This window comes from Macrosteles quadrilineatus, unplaced genomic scaffold (assembly GCF_028750875.1).
Source record: "Macrosteles quadrilineatus isolate MER2022 unplaced genomic scaffold, UCM_ALF_1.0 Scaffold_8__2_contigs__length_117827958, whole genome shotgun sequence".
Taxonomy (NCBI): Eukaryota; Metazoa; Arthropoda; class Insecta; order Hemiptera; family Cicadellidae; genus Macrosteles; species Macrosteles quadrilineatus.
The window spans coordinates 72,344,891-72,365,810 of NW_026542601.1; the positions used below are offsets into that span (position 1 = coordinate 72,344,891).

General features: G+C 34.3%; 2 protein-coding genes across 2 annotated transcripts in view; both read right to left on the reverse strand.

Moving 5' to 3' along the window:
• The window catches only part of LOC128999560 (TATA-binding protein-associated factor 172-like), an 81,319-nt gene extending 74,723 nt beyond the window's left edge, over positions 1–6,596 (reverse strand). Inside the window, exon 1 of the mRNA XM_054426135.1 lies at positions 6,456–6,596. The gene's annotated coding sequence lies outside the window, so the exon portion shown is untranslated. The remainder of the gene's footprint in view (positions 1–6,455) is intronic.
• Positions 6,597–10,502: 3,906 nt separating this feature from the next.
• Positions 10,503–20,558, reverse strand: LOC129000825 (putative ATP synthase subunit f, mitochondrial). Its single transcript, XM_054427855.1, has 4 exons — positions 20,371–20,558; positions 14,217–14,315; positions 12,590–12,706; positions 10,503–10,628 (listed from the first exon to the last, which is right to left on the reverse strand). The coding sequence occupies exons 1-4, from the start codon at positions 20,447–20,449 to the stop codon at positions 10,600–10,602; spliced, it is 324 nt and encodes a 107-aa protein (XP_054283830.1). The 5' UTR covers positions 20,450–20,558; the 3' UTR covers positions 10,503–10,599.
• Between the last annotated feature and the right edge of the window lie 362 nt (positions 20,559–20,920).

A 20,920-nucleotide genomic window follows, 5' to 3' on the forward strand; every position in this document is an offset into this window, starting at 1 on the left:
GGTCTAATACTCTATATAATCATGACACAGGACACAGGTAATAGCCTTTATCGATTTTAATTCACTACGGAATCAGAGTAGGCTCAAATCGACAAAAAATGTCATGTCAGGTAAAAAAACTTTTATGAAATCTTTATTTTATGTGCTAATGTATCACAACAAATAGACGGTAAAGAAAAGCCTATCTTTTATCTAACATAAAAATATCAAATGATAACTGCGCAATATGATAACATATAAGGAAAGTGTTATGTTTGACTCCATCACTCACATGTTATTTATTGGAAAGTGATAATGATCAGCACAAAACAATAATGAAATGTGCGAGTCAAACAATAAATGGAATATTGAGAGGAAGCTGAGGAGGGTGGAACAAAAAAATTGCTGAGGACATAAAAAGTGCAATTTATTTAAATGCAATTTTTTTGAAGAGAGTGAATAGCTATAACATTCTCCAAGTCCAAGACCAAAAAAATTGCAAAAAAACATGGAATATGAGAGCATGGACAATTTATTTGGAACTACCAAATATGTCAGAGTCAAAAACTAACAATCTGTTGGCGTACACGTGTACAGGTGAATGCTAAGCAAACAATGCGCATCAAGGTCTAACAGTATTAAATATAAAGCATTCAAACCTTATAATATCTAAATGGATACAGATGTATTCATCTAATTTCAACCCCATCAATTACCGATAATACACAATGCCTCCATAAATCAAATTTGAGTTATAAACCAAGACAAGCATATAATAGCTTAATACGAATCAATCTAAACATCTAAATATTTAATAAGTAGGTTAAAATAAATTTCCTGAAAGTACAAAAAATACGTCAAATGACACATGTAAATAAGTACCCATAAATTAAATAAATTTGAAAAACACCTCCTTAATTCATTCTATTTTTTTAAAAATAGTTTGGTTACTCTAGAAATGCCCCACCTCTGAAGCAAATATTTCTAGATGAAATGAAAAAATGTTGTGAAGTTCAGTTAACTGAACGATTTGGATATTGTTAAAGTCGAAGTTGAAACATTACAATTATACAATAGAGAAAGTCAAAGTTTAAATTCTAACAGTTTTAAAATCATAATTCACTAGAGAAGGCTATAAGTTAACAGCGATTTTTACACAGCCAAAAACTACATTGAGGTATATATTAAGGTATATAACCTTACTTTAAATACTTTTTGGTCCAGAGATTAGCTGCTTCCCTGTAGCTTATTAAACATCTTAAGATTGACAATATTAAAGCTACTTTGAATTTTTTATAAGTTAAGATTGGCTTACTGGTAGAATATAATTTTCCTACAGACACCCGACAAAGTTGGCTTCCTTACACTGTTTCTAGTACAGAAAGCTGCTAATTGCTGCATTTACTTACTTTGTCACATGGTTTATACATTGTCGTACGGTTTATACTTTGCCGCACATAAGGATTCCAACCAAACAACTCAAAACAGGGTGGTTTTATTATGCACGTAATCCGTGTACGCTTGGAAATAGGTTGGCACACTTAAAGATAATTAGTGTGCCTGTTGCTCGAAATCGAGCAATTGTCCAGTAGTACCGGTATTATAGGCTACTGGTTATTAAAAAAAATAACAGTCATATTCTATGAGAGCTCAAAATAGAGCAATTGTCAAGTACCGTACCGTTATTATACAGGCGTTATTTAAAACTGCAGTAATAACAGTTTAAAAGACTCAAAGCTTATGTAACTAATTGAAATACTCGCTCTATTAATAACAGGTTGAAATAATAAACACTTAATGTACAAATATTTTTATCATTTTTTAGAAGACGGCCTTATTTTTTAGTGTTTATGCAAATGTTTCCAGACTAATAGTTGTTACCAGTAAACATTTCTTGCATGTATTCATTTGATCTGACATTAGGTAGGTTTTCTTTACCACTATGACAAAATAATTTGTATATTCTTAATGATTTTTTTACTTGCAACATAAGTTGCATAGCAGAACTGGTAAAAATTATTCATCTCTCCAAGTGATTGTGTATCTAGATTCCTTACTGTTAGACCAGGCCTCTCTTCTACTCTTCTCATACGTATAAGATTTCCTCTTAACCTCCTCCTGTTTTCAATATTTCTTCTTTAAACTCAGGAAATTTTCTGTTCTTCCAACAAAACTGATTAACTGTTTGGATTGGTCTATAACCTCCTGGATATTACAAACATTAATATTTATTCCCAAGATGCTGGTGAGTTTTTTTTTTTTTATATATACCGGTACAGCTGTTTTTTTGTTTCTTTTTATTTATTCAATGTAATCCTTATGATGAAAACCCGACCTTTAAAATGGTCTCACACCCTTAATGGTAGGAACTTTTAAATTCTAAAACCTTAATGCAAAACTACGAATTGGGCCGAATCTTTTGACGCCTTAAACGTTGAAATTGGTCCACAAGGGAGGAGTAGTGTTCACAAAAACCAGCCCTCACGTATTAATAAGGTAGTATAAGGGGTGTAGTAAAATGATAATACTATGATCAGCTAATTGACTATTATAACTACGATTTAACCTGTCATTTCGTGTTAATAGTTTATATTATATTTTTGTTCAACGCTTGGTTTGAACATAACCTGAAGTGTAGTATTTGAAAGATGAATTATAAGTGGGCCAAACATGTTTAAAAATAATGAACTCGGTGAAAGTGATTGTGAACATAATGGTAGACCAGAAATAGCAGAAACTGAAAACATGTTTCATTAAACCTGTTACCTAAAAAATCAAGAAAGAAGGATGAACGAGCATACAAACTGTTTTCCTCTTGGCGTGTTTAAGTAAGAAAGTTACAAAACTCAAAAACTGTCAGAAAATGTTTTATTGGCATATTTTAAAGAACAATCTATACTTGTATATAATGTGTTTGTACTGATTATTACTGTTTATACCCAGGGCTAGAGATAAACAAGGGCTAGGCCACGCGAGCTCAGAAAGTGATGCCAGCTGGCTCCCCTCCACTCCGCCACTGTGACGTCACAGCGGTATCTCGGGCTCCCGGCACTGTATAGCTTTGCATGTGTGAGCGGTGGTATTGCCTCACATTTAGTGTCGAATAAGCTCTATGTTAGACATTTTTTATTAGGTATTACTATATTTTATAAAAGTAATTGATTTTCAAATAAGATTACGTATAACATCAAATTTTAATAAATAAAAAAATTACTTTAGTAGATATTTAAGGATGGGAGTGGACTGTAAAGCGATGGCTAAGAATACTGTATTTATTGATCCAATGCATTAAGTTACCGTGTAATATCTGTGTTCGTATTGCTCGAATGTATCTTAATGTATGAATTTTTAATTGTATTTATTTATTATTTCATACCTTTTAGAATTAATTGAGGTTATATCAAATACATTGAGGTTGTATAAAAATACATTATACTTAGTATTTTGTAACTTTTACAAGAACTAATAACATATAAATACCTCGTCACAGCTCTTAAGTCTCTGTAGATTACAGCTGTTTCGGCATCAAAATGCCATCCTCAGCTGTGGTTTGAAACAGCTGTAATCTACAGAAACTTCAGAGCTGTGACGAGGTATTTATATTATATTAGTCATCAATTCAGCTCAGGGGCTAAACCATGTCTATTGGTTTTACAAGAAGGAAAAGAATTTCAATTTATCAATTACATTTTATTAGGTATACATATTTCAATCCATTAAAATAAAGTTGCCTGACTAATGGACCTCTATCTCTGTTAACCAATAACCAAGCAGTCGAGTTTTGGTGTGATTTTACTTTATCAGTTTACATCATGATTATAATTTGTAAAGTTGTAAATATTTAGTTTCGATATTATTTATTGTGCCTCGACTGAAATGTGACATTACTTTTAGAAACTTGAGACACTATTTTTAGCCGGTTTTTGTGAACTTCATTAACTGTTTAAAACCAACAACGAATATCGCGGGTGTGACTTTATCACTTTAATCATAGCCTATTTATTAGTTGTAAATTTGTACATATTTAGTTTGTAAACTGTTTTATGTGGATATACTTACTTAATTTGAGGTCTGGGACATTACATTCAGCCCGTTTTTCAAACATTTCGTCATAATGAACAAACGATTTGATCGCCAAATGAAAAAGAAAAAACTATTGTAGAAAATATTATAAAATATTTACTTATGTATAATTTTCTTTTATAACTATTCATGTAGGGGAATAAGTTTACTGTCATTTTATATAGTTGGCATGTGGGGCTTATGTGTTTGAAAAATAATAATACAATTGCATGTGTGAATAACAAAATGTTTTTCTAGACAAATATAAACATTTATTAAAAGTCATAAACATTACCTTTAGTTTCGATATTATTTAAGGTAATTGAAATGATGATTTTACATACAACTCTTACTTCATTTGACCTCTAATATTATTGCCTAAAAATTTTAACTTTTACTTTATCTCTTGATATTACATTTATTTAGCTTTTGTTTGAAATTTGTAGTGCAAAATCGTGAAACTTGTATTTTTTTTTTGTTTTTGGACCATAACTTTGCATACATGGTAATTGGATTTTTTTACATTTCCATGTAGGGAAATAAATTCCAAACAATTTGTATATCTTGAAGTTTACATGAAACATTTTATTTTCTACCTACTGTCAATATTTTCTACAATATTTTAAATATTTATTTTGTTGCCATTTTCAAGTTCTTCATTTCGTTACAAACACTTCAAGTATACGGTTCAATGCGTTTGGTCTGTTGGTTTAAGCCTATATGAATTTTCACTAATATGACTGCAAAATTGCCAAAAATGACTTTTGGCCACTACAGAGTTCGCCCATTGCAAGTTGAAGGGTTAACGAAACCCGCTTTAAAAATCACACTATAAAACTAGGCCTACATTTTATAAACACAATTATTAATATGCGCCTAGATGCCGGGTGACATATGCTATGCACTGCCGTGCTAGGCTACCGTCGCGCCGCGCCGATGTACCAGCGCTACGTCACTGAGGAGGGGCGGGAGAGGGGAAGTAGGATCAGGCAAAATTTAGCTCCGGGAAAAAGTGAGAAATCTCCTCTTTTTTACTCTCTATTAAAATACATTGTATAACGGCACTTTTGGAATAAATTAAATGTTAAGTTAGTGTTCGCAAATATTGTTATGCAATGACTGAAAATGCAACTCTTCTAGGTACTCTATTAAGGTTTTTTTTTTTTTATTCCTTGGTTTCACTTCATTGGCCAGTCCGAAGTCCGAAGGTACATCTCGATGTTCACTACCAGAGCCAAACTGAGTCTAGCAGACACAGAGCATTTCGTGTGTACGTTATTCGTTATTTTTAGTGAGATGTGACAAGCAAGATGCAAATTTTATACTTTCGCTTACTATATTTGAATACGGTATTGACATTGTAGCACGAACATTGAACAGTAGCGGTATGGATTAATTAACATTAACAAATGACGTCACTGGCCCGAATGTCAATAGGCCTAAGTACTAATAGCCGTAACAACTGGTTTGAACGTTTTTCGACAGTTCCATTTACCTATAATTTACATTTATTAATAAAAACGTGTTTACTTTCGGGCCAGTGACATAATTTATAAATGAACTTTTATAAATTTATAAAAAGTTAAATGTGTATGACCCATACCGTTTCTGTTATAATAGGCTATTTATTTGTGCTATGTTTATGTAGCCTAGGTATACAATTTTGCTAGCCCGTAAATTTTTATTCTTAAGACTTAATGTAGTGGGGACCGCCAGCTAAAATATCCTCTTTTTTTACAAATTACCAAATGGCAACCCTAGTAATAGATTATTCCCTATCAAGGGAAATTCACTAAAAACAATTCCACGATTTGAAAGTTATTAAATCAAAAGTAGAATACCAGTACGGTACGTATGGGTACAGTGTCTTAACTGGGCTATGCTAATATTGATTGAAACTATTGAATTCAAAATATTGATTAATTATCGATATTTTTAAATATATCTATTATAACATAAAACTATCATAACCTAACCTAACCTAACCAACCAAACTTGCTGATGGTGAAAAAATTGCATAAAGGTTTAAGAAAATCGAATCGATAGTTTCAATCAATATTAGCATAAGTTAGCCCAGTTAAGAAACTGTACCCGTACGGATAAAGTTATTAAGATATGACCTAATTTTTGTCTTCACTGTTACAATACAGTGAGGCTAGGCCTAACTTAGTTTCAATAAATTCTCAGTGAGCTTGATTAAGTTTATAACTTAGCTAAATTAAGCCTTGCTGTTTGAGAAATCACTAAAAATTTGATAAACATTTAGGAAGAACCAAATCTAAATAAGAACAAATATTTATATCGCAAGATTGGCTCAATCCCTGAGTTTTCTGACAGATACTAGGCCTACAACTTCAGAAAATCTAAACATAACCAATAAAGTAAACAAATGAGACGTTACAAGATCATCTTACCCTAGCACGTTCCATGTTAAAAACTCATTGTTTCTTGATAATACATCAACCTCGGAACAACAAAATGTTGGTTTTGAAGCTAAATACACAAACCACCCATATAAACAAAGAAATCCAGGGAGAGAACGACTCCCCATCACATCTTCCTTTATACTGACAGCCATATTGCTGATGAACCCAAATTTTATGCAACACTTGAACCCTGATTGGTCAGTTCTTCAACAAATAGCAAACATTACATCCAATCAAATTAGTTGACTACTTGAGCATTTTTGTCAAGTCTGTCAAGAATATACTATAACCAATACATTATTTAAATCATTGATTTTGACATTAGATACTATAAGAAGACTTTTAATCGAGTTATAAAATCTAAAGCAAGGTTTGAAGCACTTTGAAGTGTATCTTTGTCTCCTATAATACATACAAGCATGAGTGTAATCCTGTTATTTACGTCTGAGTAATATTGCGTTTGAGTACTTATGTGAAGCACAAATATGTGTCTGCCCTATTTTCAACAAACTTTGCAGTTTATGCTTTACGCTGAGGTTTTAATATCGGAAGATAATATTACTTTCCAAATCAAATTAGTAATTAATAGAAGGCGCCAATGCACTTAAGTGTTAACAAATAAAACACAATTAATTACAAATTAATTTGCTATGATTCATCACAGGCCCATAAATGAATTGATGAATTACCTTTACTTAGACACTGCTATTAGATTTTTTATCTTGTAAAAGTTCAATCTAAACCTTAACCTGTTCAAATAAATGTCTGTTTGATTATTTGATCGGGTCGTCATAGAATGATCCCCCAGAGCAGAGCCGCAGAGCGCTCTCAAGTTAGTTCGTGAGCGGAATTTTACCCCCGCGGATTTGGGAGTCTAATGAAAATAGACAGCGTGATCAAGAACAGCGTTATATTAGAAAAAAATCTGAATTTTACCACCTGTCAAGATCCACAAAACAAGGTGGAAAACAGCATTATTTTGGAAGCAGGGCTGGGAACTAGGGTTTATGCAACTGAAGAATCATGGCCCGGAATTTAACCCCCAGGTTAGATAGGTATCAAATATTTAAATATAAATATTAGATAATAATAAGAGCTTTTAGAGAAAGACGTCTAGGAAGAACTATTATCTACAACATTTTGTAGGCAAATAAAATTTGTAAACAAAATATCAAAATCTCTATACAGGGTGGTAAAAAAGTCCCAGGACAGTTAAATATTTAAAAAAATAATGCAGATAGAGCTACAATACTTGGTACAAAGTTACAGGACATAAAACTCTATTTTAACACATATTCAGTAATCCAATAACTCTTCAGGGGGACGGCCCACAAGGAGTCGGAAGAATGTCTTAAATGAAACATAGGTCAATATGCACATCAAATTAAAGGTCTTTTTTAGTAGAATACAATGCCGCTGTAGTGTCTACTCTTCCTTATGGTCTTTACCAACCATATTAAAAGACAGTTGTTTTAACGAAATATTTAACATATGTTGGTTTTTTATTATTATTAATTTTTGATTTGTAAACAGTTCAGTTTTTACATTATTTTTTAATACAACTTTTAATTCATACAACTATTGATTTTTATCATTTACTTTATTGGTGACCCCTTATAAGACAACATGAACATTAATGAAGATTTGGTTACCCAAGAAATAGCCAACTTGTCTATTAAAGTTCCTCAATTCTGGAAACCTGACCCAAAAATTTGGTTCGTTCAAATATTGAAGCTCAATTTCGAAGATCACGAATTGTCTCAGATCAAGCCAAGTTCGACACGGTGGTAAGTTCTATTGACGCTGATATTCTATCTCAAGTCTCTTGAGATAGAATATCTGTCACAGATCCACCAGCAGAGAACAAATACATAGCAATAAAAACTAAATTGATTTCCTTGTATGATGAAAGTGACCCAAACAAAATACAAACCCTTCTGACAGGTATGGAACTTGGGGACCAAAAACCCTCGCAACCTCTGAGTAGAATGAGGTCACTGGCTCAGAATAAGGTGAGTGACGATTTTTTAAAAGCTCTTTGGTTGAAACAACTACCGATCAATGCTCAAACTACTCTTTCAATTTGTGATGAAAACTTATCTAAACTTTCGGAGATGGCTGACAAAATTATTGGCATCACAACTAATCATCTAAATTCCACTACCTCTGTTTCTTCCATAGAAACACAGGATTCACGTATAACTAATCTTCAAAAACAAGTATCAGAATTGTCTAATGAAATTCAATCCATCTACAAAAACAATCTAAGTCAATCCAAACGTGCTTCTCACAACACAGACACAAGGAAATCTTCTCCACAACAGTCTTTGTGTTACTATCACTTTAATTTTGGTGGACATGCTCGCAAATGCACACCTGACCTCCCTGTTTGTTATCTCAGTTACCTTTGGAACAGGAAAACTCCAGCCCCCAGGTTCTTCGGCGACACGGCCGAAGGGGGCAGAAGTGAGTCGCCTATTTGTTCATGACAGACAATCATTGTCCAAATTTCTCGTGGACACTGGAGCTGATTTTTCTGTGATTCCAGCTACCGTTAAGGATAAAAATCACCCACAGAAACTTGAGCTTGTTGCTGCTAATAGTACAAAAATTAAAACTTATGGCCAAAGACAACTTATGATTGATTTAGGACTAAACAAGCTTTACAAATGGAATTTTATAGTAGCCGATGTTAACAAACCTATATTGGGTATGGATTTTTTATCACATTTTAATCTTATTATCGATGCCAAGAAAAACAGGCTCATTGATGGTGCACTTCGAAACATTCCCCAGAAAATGTCTTCAAACCGTAACCCTTCAGTCTTCTCTTTGAATACAAGTAATCCATTCAATTCCTTATTGGCACAATTTCCGGATTTATTAAGACCTAGTCCTATAAACAAAAAGATTGTTGGTTATGTGACAAAAAAGCTGCTACGCTTTTATAGTAACTAATAAGTTGTCTTTTCAGATTGTCTCAGTTAAAGTGATGACCGTATTCCGTATTAAACAGAAATCAGTAATCACACCAGCCCACACTCTGTCTCTCAAATCAGCTATGTTTATCTCTCTTCTACGGAATTGAATGTCTAGTTCTAGTATCCAGTAGGTTATGTGTACCATATAACAAAGAGATGAGAATGAAATTTAATTAATACATTTAAATATGAATGCAAAATGAGTGTAGAGCGGAGTGAGATTTGTTTGTAGCTTTTTTTTGTTAAGACCAGCTATCTCTTTAGCCAGGGTCATTTATGATGCCAATGATCAAGCTGGGTCCATCAGAGACCTAGATGATGATGATGGTCTATGGACTTTCAAGCCATCAAAGAGGTACTGCTACCCTTTCTTAGGATCAAACACATTAACAAAAAAGTATTCAAATTTTACAAAAGGGTGGGGTCACAATTCAAATTAAAATATAAAAAATAGTTGAGTCAATCTGTGTTAACAAACAGCACTTCACTTCTAAAATATGACTAGACTTCAGGACAGCCATGAAAACAGGTGGGTCCATAAAGAAATTTTAAGATTAGTAAAATTTAAGTTCAATCAAGTTGTCTGTAATTTAATGATAGGAAGGAACACCGCTGAACTTTAGTGCTATTATGAACTACAATGATGGCGAGACTTTAAACTTTGCTTTTACACTATACATAATAATCATGCTCTACTTGTGTTTACCCAGTTGGTTGATTTTTTCATTGGCAGGCCCACTATGCACATTTTCATTCCCTTACCCCAATTAAAAATATTGCGGGGTAAATTATCCCAATTACAGCGTTCAGGATGCATAAGACTTCAATCTTAACCTGATGCAATAATATTTCAGACAGCTTTGTACACTTACATTTCCCTCTCTATACTGCAGTGTCTCACACTAATCCAAAAAGATTATCAAAGACACCAGTATAACACCACACGATCATTATGTCTAGACATTCAAACCGTTTTGCAGTCTTGTCATACATTTCTAGAACTGTCCATTTCATAAACTGCCACTAAATTAAAAGGATAAAAGTAAAAACCATGTAAACTAAACAATAATTTTAATGAGGTTATTTGACGTTTTACAACAATATCAGTAGACAGTTTTCTTCACTACATTCACAATAATGATGGAGACATCTCAGTGGTACTTCATTTGACGGTGAGCCTCTGAAAAATAAAAAATCATAAATTGATTGAATGAAAAATTCATACAATTTTCATAAACATTGTAAAAAACTACTTTTGGGTAGCTACATTTTAATATTATTTTTTGTGTGGTCCATTAAAAGTCGTCATTAAAAAAAAATTCTTTCCATCCCATTAAAGTTAAGCATAGCTCTACTAAAATTAGTTTTTTTGCTAACAACTATCTATTTCAAGGTAATTTATTATCAGGGCTGTCGCGTGGGCGCTGCGGGAAGGGGGCGCCGCAGGTGTCACAGCAAAAGTAGTACAGGTTATATACGTACATAACGCAGAGGAGTGTGAAAGAATTAGTGTTTGATCCTACTACAAGCTCGAGGGATTGAGCAGCAAGTCAGGAAAACCGAGCTCAAGTCGAGTTTTTAACATTGTTTTTAAGAGATGTTTTAACCATTGCAAAACGCACCTGCAAAGATTAGGCTTTTGCTGCGGTCGCCAATAATAAGGTTTCCATTATCGCGGAGAACGATTATCATGTTTCCGAGACCGTGGGGGATTATCAAGATTTGGCCGCAATCATGGAAGATGATGATTATATTTTAGTTACCGTACCGCAGAAGATATTCAGGATTTTGCTGTGATTGCGGAAGACAATGATGATGATTCCGTGATTGCGGGAGATATTAAGAATTTTGCAGCATTCACGGAAGAAGATGACGATGTCCATATGACCACAATATAATCTTGGATTTGCCGCAACTGCGGAGGACGGTGACTATATTTCCGTTGCCAATCGATACATTCAGGAGTTTTCCGCGATCCTAGACGATTATGATATTGATATGACCAAGGCATAATCTTGGGTTTACCTCGATCAAGAGGATGGGAGGCTATAATTACATAGCCAATGGATACATTTAGGATTTTGCCGAGATCAGGGAAGATGATTATGATGTCAAGAGCGATCTTGATTTTCCTGCTATTGCGGGAGACAATTATGATGTCCACATTACTGCGGGACAGTCTTGATTTTGAAAAAAGTAAATGAAATTAAAAAGATTTATTTATACATTTAAAGTTAAAGTAAAGTTAACATTAAAGTAAAGAAGTGTAAAGTGTAAAGATTTTGCCGCAATTACAGAGAACAATGACTATATTTCTGGTACTAATGAATATATTCAGGATTTTGCTGTGATCACAGAAGAGGGTGATGATGACGTTTTTGTGACCGCGAGATGTATTGAGGATTTGGCTGCGATCGTGGTTGACAATGATGATGACTGTCTCTGCTACAGATGATGTCTCAAGCTGCGACGCGACCCACCAAGAGCATCGCTCATTGAGTGTTTGAAGGAGGCGCCCGAAATCCTACCCCGGACGCCAATAAATCACGCCATGTTTATTATTTACTTCAACTACCATTATAATACATACCTAAACGATCTCATAAAACTATAACTATTTATCTCGATAAAATTCTGGAACATTAAATGAAACTGTCCTGTCAACAAACGTGAAGAAAGCACAGGATGAGTTCCCCATCGTTTTGGATTCTTCCGATAATACGCTTCGATAATATCTAAAATGAGCAAAAAGCTTACACAACCTAAATGGATGGTGTCCATCTTGGAAATAAAGTAAGCGCCGTGGTGGAAAATTCGCTCGGAAAACGCTTAGTATGACAGGCACCCGGCCTTGGCACGACAGCATCAACAATGATTGCCGTAACGCATGACATGGACCTCGATGGCATCCGAGTGACGGTGATAGCACTCGTATGAAATTAGCCTAAGGGTTTAAGCAAAACTGCTGATTGAAGATCCTCAAAGAAACTCAAAAAGACTCTTGAATCCTAGACTGCAGCATATTTCAGGTAGCCTATAGCTTTTAGCAGTATTAGATGAGTTGTACCTACTTGCAGATATAGTTTCAACGCAAAATTTGCTCATGTTACTTTGGCATCTGGTATTGTACTTGTCACTTACTCATGGTCCTGTAGTTGAAGTAGTAGAACGTAGCCATACACCCAATAGCGATCTGCAGTGGACCAGCAATTCCAGCATACTTAGGTTGGTAGTACTTGTGCTGCCACCTCCACCAAGCTATCAAACATAAAACATCATCACTTAACTTCTGATACAACTTGTGAGACTTTAAGTGCACACTTAGCTGAAGTCAATGTCTCCTTAGTAGCTGCATTTTCTAGCATCAATGTTTTGCCTTTCTGCCTTCATGTTAAATTACAAGCAACCAGACAAGCAATTTTAGAACATTGCCACATGTCTGATTCCAGTCAGACACACTCTTGTAAGCAAGTAAGCTACAAGTACCCTCAAGCCCTATCTTGTTTGACAGTACTGTATAACATAATTAATGATAAATCTAACAAAAGGTCAACATTATACAGGGTGGTAATAAAGTCCGAAGACAGTTAAATATTTTCTAAACGACAACAGATAAATCAATAAGATTTGGTACATCAACACCACACCTAAAAATCTTCTTTTTTTTTAGTAAATATCAATTTTCTGTCATAGCATGGGAAATCTTAAATAGAAGCATAGGTTGACATGTACATCAAATTAAAGGGCTTTACTAGCAGAATATAAAGCCGCAAATTTGAACTCAAATGGACAACCGAGCCAAGAATAACAGTTGTTCACAGATTCATTTAATTTGCATTGCTTTTATACACTTACTCCTTCGGGGGCACAGCCCTAGGAGTCGGAAGAAAATTTTTAACGTAAGCATAGGTCAATATGTACATAAATTTAAAGGTCTTCACTAGTAGATTACAATGCTGTAAATTCAAGCTCAAAGGAACGCCTGAGTAAAAAATGGCAGTCGTTCAAAGATTCAAAATGGCAGATTCATGAAATCTTTGAACGGGTGCCATTTTGCGCAGGATCAACCTTTTGAAGTGCGGTTTGCGGCATTGTATTCTACTAAACAAGACCTTTCATTTGATGTGCATATTGACCTATGCTTCCATTTAAGATCTTCTTCCGACTCCTTGTGGGCCGTCCCCCTGAAGAGTTTTTAGATCACTGAATATGTGTTAAAATAAAGTTTTATGCTCTGTAACTTTGTACCAAGTATTGTAGTTCTATCTACATTATTCTTTAAAATATTTAACTGTCTTCGGACTTTATTACCACCCTGTATATTAAAATATAGGGTTTTTACTTTATCCTTAACAAAACAACTTTAAAAAAGCCTATTACTAATATACATAGGCCTACTAGTAAAATAAAATTTAAATTTTTTCCTTAGGCCTACTTTAGTGTAAAACATAGTAATATTGACATTTTACCAGTGAGACTTCATATAGATCATGTCAATTAGGGTGGGGCTGAAAGAGCATGCACACAAGAACCCTTCCCCCACAAGCCACAACCGTTGCTTTTGTTACTTTGCACATTAATCGCAACAATTAATTACCATTACATTAATTTAATACCACCAGTGTCTGTCTAGAATATGGCTCAAGCTCTCCTAGACTCACACTAACTTTTCTACAAACATTCAGTTTTTTTCACATTTTTCAATGGACCCAGCAAAGTTAATAATAGCCTACATTATTGGCGTTCTTTAAATTCAATTCCATCCTACCTCGGCTCACAGCTGCGATCATTGATTGAGGAGACTTGTTCCTACGACCAAACCACTGGCCGAGCTCTCCTACCTTTACTTGTCCAAAAGGAGTGTCAGCTGAAATTGAAAAATTGTTGTTAATGTAGTTTTTTGTAAACCTAGAAAACCAATTCTAAAAAAAAAACCTTCACATGAAGTAAATCAGTAGGCCTAAGTATCAGGTAGAGGCTTCATGTAGGTGAACACTTATGGCCTACACTTATGGCCCAAATTGTGTATTTTTTCAAAATTAAACTAAGAGACAAAATTAAGTTTTTTTCTTACGGCAACACATGAGGTATTCCAACTTTAATTCCAGCTGTTATGTCAAGGTTTTAATTATTTTAACCTGCAGGTTTTAGTTCATTATTAGAATCGACGTGTTTGTAATAAAATTAAGAACGTAACTGAAAATCAGTTTGTTAACTGATTTTAATGCATGCTTGAATATGTTAATGGCATTTACCTCTATTACAATTATTATTATTATTATTACCAATTGAGATAGGGGCGCCACCTAGGTGCGTATTTTAACCCAAATATGCGTGAAGTATGAGTGTAGAATGAGGTGTGATGATCCGTGTAGCTTTGTAAACTGACTAAGATCAGCTGTTTAGTCAGATTTATTTAAATCCCAATGATCAAGGACAGCTGGGTCCGATTTCAAACTATGATAAGCAGATCAGAAAACCTGAAGACTAAGCGAATTTCCATTAGCCTGATTCGATTCACATTTAAATGTCTCCTTAAAAATATCTCATTTATTTAAATAGAATTAGTTTAACAAGTACCGGTACTGTACTTAGGTTTGCTGTAACAGGGAGGGTAAAAGTGTTTTTTTTTTTTTTATTTAAATAAATGCATTTTTCAAATTTGATCAAAATCTATTATATTATTAAAGTATTTAAACGTTTAAGGCCATTTACCAAATAAAAATATAGGCATATGGCACATCAAAATGAAGCATAGAGTGTACGTAGATTTGCCGAAAAGTATTGATATGGACGAATGAAGGGCTCTGCCCCACAGGCTGATTCCCAAAGGGCTACGCCTGGCATGCTTCCAAAGTTTAGATGATTTAATTTAACTAGTGTACCTGTTGCTCGAGTTCGAGCAATTGCTAAATATTACAGGCGTTATCTATACTTTTTTTAAACGAATAACAGTCATAATTTATGATGACTTTAAAGGATTCAACTCAAAGATTATGGAAATACTCAAGATGTACATATAACAGATCGATATAATCAACATTTCTTGTAAATATCTTATCATTTTTCAAAAGCTGATCTTGTTTTTTTAGTGTTTTCTGCAAATGTTTCCCACAATAGCCGCCGCATTAGGTTGTCCATAATATTGTATTGGAGAAGAAATAGAAATATTTTATTTTTATGTTTATTTATAATTGTTTATAAATAAACATAAAAATAAAATATTTCTATTTCTTCTCCTTGGTGGTGTTCTATGACTTTCCTATGTTTCCATAGTTTGCAAATCGGCTCTTTCAAAGATTATTAATAATTTAATGCTTAAATGCAGCACAGTTTTAATTAAGTTTTCTTTTTAGTATATCTCATTATCTAGGCTCTCTCCCTTTTTTCCATTGTAATATTTACACCAATCCAAATTCAAATAGTAAATATTTCATTTCAACCAAGTCAGTAAATGTTTGTAGCAAACTGTTAAATTAGCAAGCTTATTGACTGTTTACAATTAACATATGTTCTTCTTCTCACTTTTAATTTATGACAACAGCTGGAGTTTCATAACAATGTTTGTTTCCCATGTTAATCTTATGGAGAAATACAAAACTTTAAAGGGCCCCAGGGCCTCACTCTGTAATTATTTCCCTAAAAAGAAAGTTTCCTGCACAACTTCACATTACGCTCTTTCCAATGACACCAAAAACGTGTCAATCGGTTCAGTAGTTTCAGAGGAGTAATTGTCACAAAAATCCTGCTTGCGTATTAAATAATTAGCCTATAGATTATTTAGTATTAGGCTACATTAAAGTGTAGTTATATTCTCCTAGGCCTAATGGTTGAGGCAGGGATTCCAAAACTGTTGTAACTTAGTTTGCTTGCTTAACAGTGGCGGCGATAAGAGCCCTCAGGCCCCCCCCGCAAGTTTGTTCACCGGGCCCCCTCCCAATCTATAATATTAAAACAAAACTGTGTTTTTTTATTTCACGATTCTGAATCAACTACTCGACGGATTTTCATGATTTTTGTGTTGAAAGAAAGATAATTTTGAGAACTAGGGAATGTCGAAGCCATAATTTTAGTTTAGGGTCCCAGTTTTTTAGAAATTAAGTTTCAATTTTAAAAAAGTCTAGCAGCCGACGCTAAGATTCCAAACTAGCTTTTGGCATTAAATAATTTGCTTAATATAACAGCTGTAAACATTCAGCTTTTGTGTCCCAAATTCAGCATTTGGATAAAAATGTAAAGACATACTTAGGGTTGACTTATTTATACTATGTGTAATGCTAATCATTAATACGTTCAATTCTTTTGTAAGAGGATGACAGATTAATTAAATATACATAGTAAAATACTAGGATGTTCAAATTATTTTTAAAGTAATCTTTGTAATCTTCGATTTGTTTTAGAGCAATATAATTTGTTTTAACTAGCAGCTGGTTAAATATAAAAATGCTCTATAGAACTATGAGGTTATTTTATTTCATCTGATTTTGTCATTGATTATAGGAAATAAGTAAGATTAGTAGACCACCGAGATAAGTAACACCATCGATGAATACAAGTCGAGGCTTTGTACACGAGTCTTAAAAAAAAAGGATATGCAAATTATTTTACTGCTCAACTTTTTTAGGAAAGGGTAGGAAATTCACAATTTTTACATGTTTTAATTCATCTTGGTGGCTTTTTGTTTACAATCAATGATTTTGAATGCTTAAACTTTGTTTGGATCAGGCCCGGAAATATTTATGTCATAAAGAAGGAGACCAAGAAGCCTCAGGAATACGATTTTAAATTACCACTACAACCTCAGACGGTTTTTATCCAAAGATGAATGACATAGATTGAACACAACGTCATCATTGACCTAGGATACTGCAATTAGACTAACCATCCTTTTATGAAATCTAAAAAGTTGTTTGGCATGTTTAGTTAACGGAATGGATAATAAACATAGACAGTTAATTACGTCACTAGCTTTACTAGCGTGTTTACGTTTTAAATTCCTTCAACATGTGACGAGTTTTTATTTCAAATGATTATTATTATTTTTGACTCAGCTGTTTACAAAACAAACTATATGTTGTTGTTTTTACTTTTCTTTGTTTACTTATTTATTTAGCAATTGATGCAGAGTGAAATTGATATAGGCCTAAAGGATGTGTGGACGATTCGTAATGATGTCAGGACACCAACGTTATAATTATGTGTACTGTGCATTTTATTGGATGTTTTCGTTTCATTTTAGGGAGTTTCTATTCAGACCTACTGGAAATTGTGTATAGTATGAGTAACTGTATTGTGGTGATATTGTAGAAGAGGCAGGTATGCGATGGAATTGGAAGGTGATATCGTTGACTAGGCCTATACACTTCTCAATTGATAATTACTCTTTCTACTGTAGGCTGCAATAAAATTTGGCTTTATACGTGTAAGCTAGCTGTTCTGAATTAAACACAGTTTTAACTGACTACTCCCGTACGTAGGACGGGCTAACATCTCGTAATCTTAAAAAATATTATATATAAAATATTACATCACATGTATTACCGCCTAAACTTGCACTTTAGCTTGGTACGGCGTCTCCCAAGGCGTCATCATCGTCTTCCATGATTGCGGCAAAATGACCTATGACATCATCAGATAACAACATTATCGTCTCCCGCATTCACGGCCCAATCCCTAATATCTCCCGCCCCGAACCGTGGTGACGGGGAAATAATTTTTTCTTGCCCTAGTCCTCTTACCGGGTTTAACAAATTTCCGGCATAAAAAAACTTATGGTAATTTTCATATAAATTTTGTTATGATAGGGGCCCGTGTGGCTGAGCCTGTCACACAATTGCGGGCCCGTGTCCCGGTAAAATTTCCCGAAAAATCCCAGTCAGGGCTCACGCCCCCCCCCCCCCGCACCTATGCTGTGCGGGTCCGCTATTGCCGCCACTGTTGCTTAACCTTTGTCATATTTGGAAAATTAGGCTGAGACGTACCGGTAATTTATTTCATTGAAATTGTACTAAAAACACGTTATTACCATTTCCCAAAGCAGCAAACTTATGTACTCGTGATATCGTTGACTAGGCCTATACACTTCTCAATTGATAATTACTCTTTCTACTGTAGGCTGCAATAAAATTTGGCTTTATACGTGTAAGCTAGCTGTTCTGAATTAAACACAGTTTTAACTGACTACTCCCGTACGTAGGACGGGCTAACATCTCGTAATCTTAAAAAATATTATATATAAAATATTACATCACATGTATTACCGCCTAAACTTGCACTTTAGCTTGGTACGGCGTCTCCCAAGGCGTCATCATCGTCTTCCATGATTGCGGCAAAATGACCTATGACATCATCAGATAACAACATTATCGTCTCCCGCATTCACGGCCCAATCCCTAATATCTCCCGCCCCGAACCGTGGTGACGGGGAAATAATTTTTTCTTGCCCTAGTCCTCTTACCGGGTTTAACAAATTTCCGGCATAAAAAAACTTATGGTAATTTTCATATAAATTTTGTTATGATAGGGGCCCGTGTGGCTGAGCCTGTCACACAATTGCGGGCCCGTGTCCCGGTAAAATTTCCCGAAAAATCCCAGTCAGGGCTCACGGCCCCCCCCCCCGCACCTATGCTGTGCGGGCCCGCTATTGCCGCCACTGTTGCTTAACCTTATTCCAACCTATTTTTGTCATATTTGGAAAATTAGGCTGAGACGTACCGGTAATTTGTTTCATTGAAATTGTACTAAAAACACGTTATTACCATTTCCCAAAGCAGCAAACTTATGTACTCGTTAAACTAATGTTTACTCTGTTCATACAGTAGGCCCTAATAGTTCAATACAATTTAGGCCTATATTGTAAATTCACGTAGGATAATACATAAATAGGCCTACTACCTCAGAACACAGGCATCAACAAATAACATACCCCGCTGCAGCAAATCTGCCGACTAAGCGAATTTCCATTTGTCTGAATTGATTTTCAATTAAATCTATTTAAATAACATTAGGTTTAACAAGTAGGAGTAACTAGGTTTGCTGCTACAAGGAAACTAACAAAGTGTGGTTTTTATTAAAATATTAATAGCTTAGTACAAAATAAATAAATTTGCCAAGTTTGATCAAAATATATCCATAAACAAGCAAACTAAAGTACAACATTTTACAATATTTTCCATAAGAATAACATGGGTAGGTCTAGGTATTTAAAATTTCTTCGTAAAGTTATCAATAGGCTAATTGTATAAAAACACTTTGATAAAGTAGGCCTAAATTATTTGTTTTTTTAAGCTATTTAAAAAGGTATAAAGATAAATTGGAATGTTTTGTGTTTTGAGGGTCAATATTGAGAAAACCTAACTTAATTTCCCCCTATAAAACCTCCTGTAAAACCCTGTTCCCATGGTCCGATCATGATGGATCACAAACTCATTCCAGTTTATCCCGCCCTACTTATACCTTTAAACCAAATTTCATAAAAATGGGACGAAAATTACTCAAGTTATCGCGTTTACAGACACTCATACAACGTCTTACTGTGCCATCTACGGTAATAGCTACTTCCCTATAGGGAAATTTGCTAAAATTAAAATTAACTAAGCCTAGGCTTACCTCAATAGGACAGTTTTTGTGGTAAAGTATAAAAAGTAAAGAGATCATTTATCATCACAGTATATAAGTTACGTAGTAAGTTAAGCCTAATTACTTAGAACTAAAAGGCTTTCCTACTAGGCCTAATTATTTACCAATTACTTCCTAAACATCTTTGGTTGTTTTCTACTAGAACAAACCAGGCAACATCTTATAAATAGGAATATCAAAATGTTAAAAGAATATAAATCTTTCATAGAGCAATCCTAAGGTCAAAACTAGGTTACTTTTTCCGAAGTAGCAAAATTGGTTTGAGCGATTTCCATTATACATACGTTTTCCGTAGTATCTTGCAGGATCATAAGGGCCATGAACTTTAGGGTTGTATTCCGCTGGATAGTCTCCGAAAGCCATTTTAATCCTTAATTTTTTATTAAAAGTTGCGGAAAACTTAAGGACGAACTTGATCGAACAGCCCAAAAAGCAAAATGCAAGACAACAGACAGAATAGATCCAGATCCAGACCAGATAGATAGCGACAGCAGACGGCAGACAGTGAGAAAATTGAGAGGAAGAAGAAGATTTTAGACAGCTGTTTTCAGATATAACGACAGGCTAGTAAAATATAATCAATGTGCATGTCAACGATAGTCCTCCTTTTCTTGTTACTTTTACGAGCTTTTACCATAGATAAAACAACTAACTTAAGCGAAGGCATCTTTTATGTCATTATGTCAGTAACAAAAATGCAAAAACTAAGAAAGAAAATATATTTTTAGGTATTTTCCCTTGGTACCTAAAAGGATCTTCAAATTTTGAAAAACTTATTGTTTCTCATTATTTGGCCCATTTTTCATACGCGAATAGGAATACACACGTGTTGCG

Bases quoted from the DNA above. Each gene is read 5' to 3' on its own strand.
- LOC129000825 (XM_054427855.1), bottom strand. From the start codon at position 20,449: ATGGCTTTCGGAGACTATCCAGCGGAATACAACCCTAAAGTTCATGGC. The intron at 14,316-20,370 runs GTATGTATAATG...TTTCAATTTCAG, and splicing joins TGCAAGATACTACGGAAAAC to CTGACACTCCTTTTGGACAA. The intron at 12,707-14,216 runs GTAGGATGGAAT...TATGTTTGATAG, and splicing joins GATCGCAGCTGTGAGCCGAG to CTTGGTGGAGGTGGCAGCAC.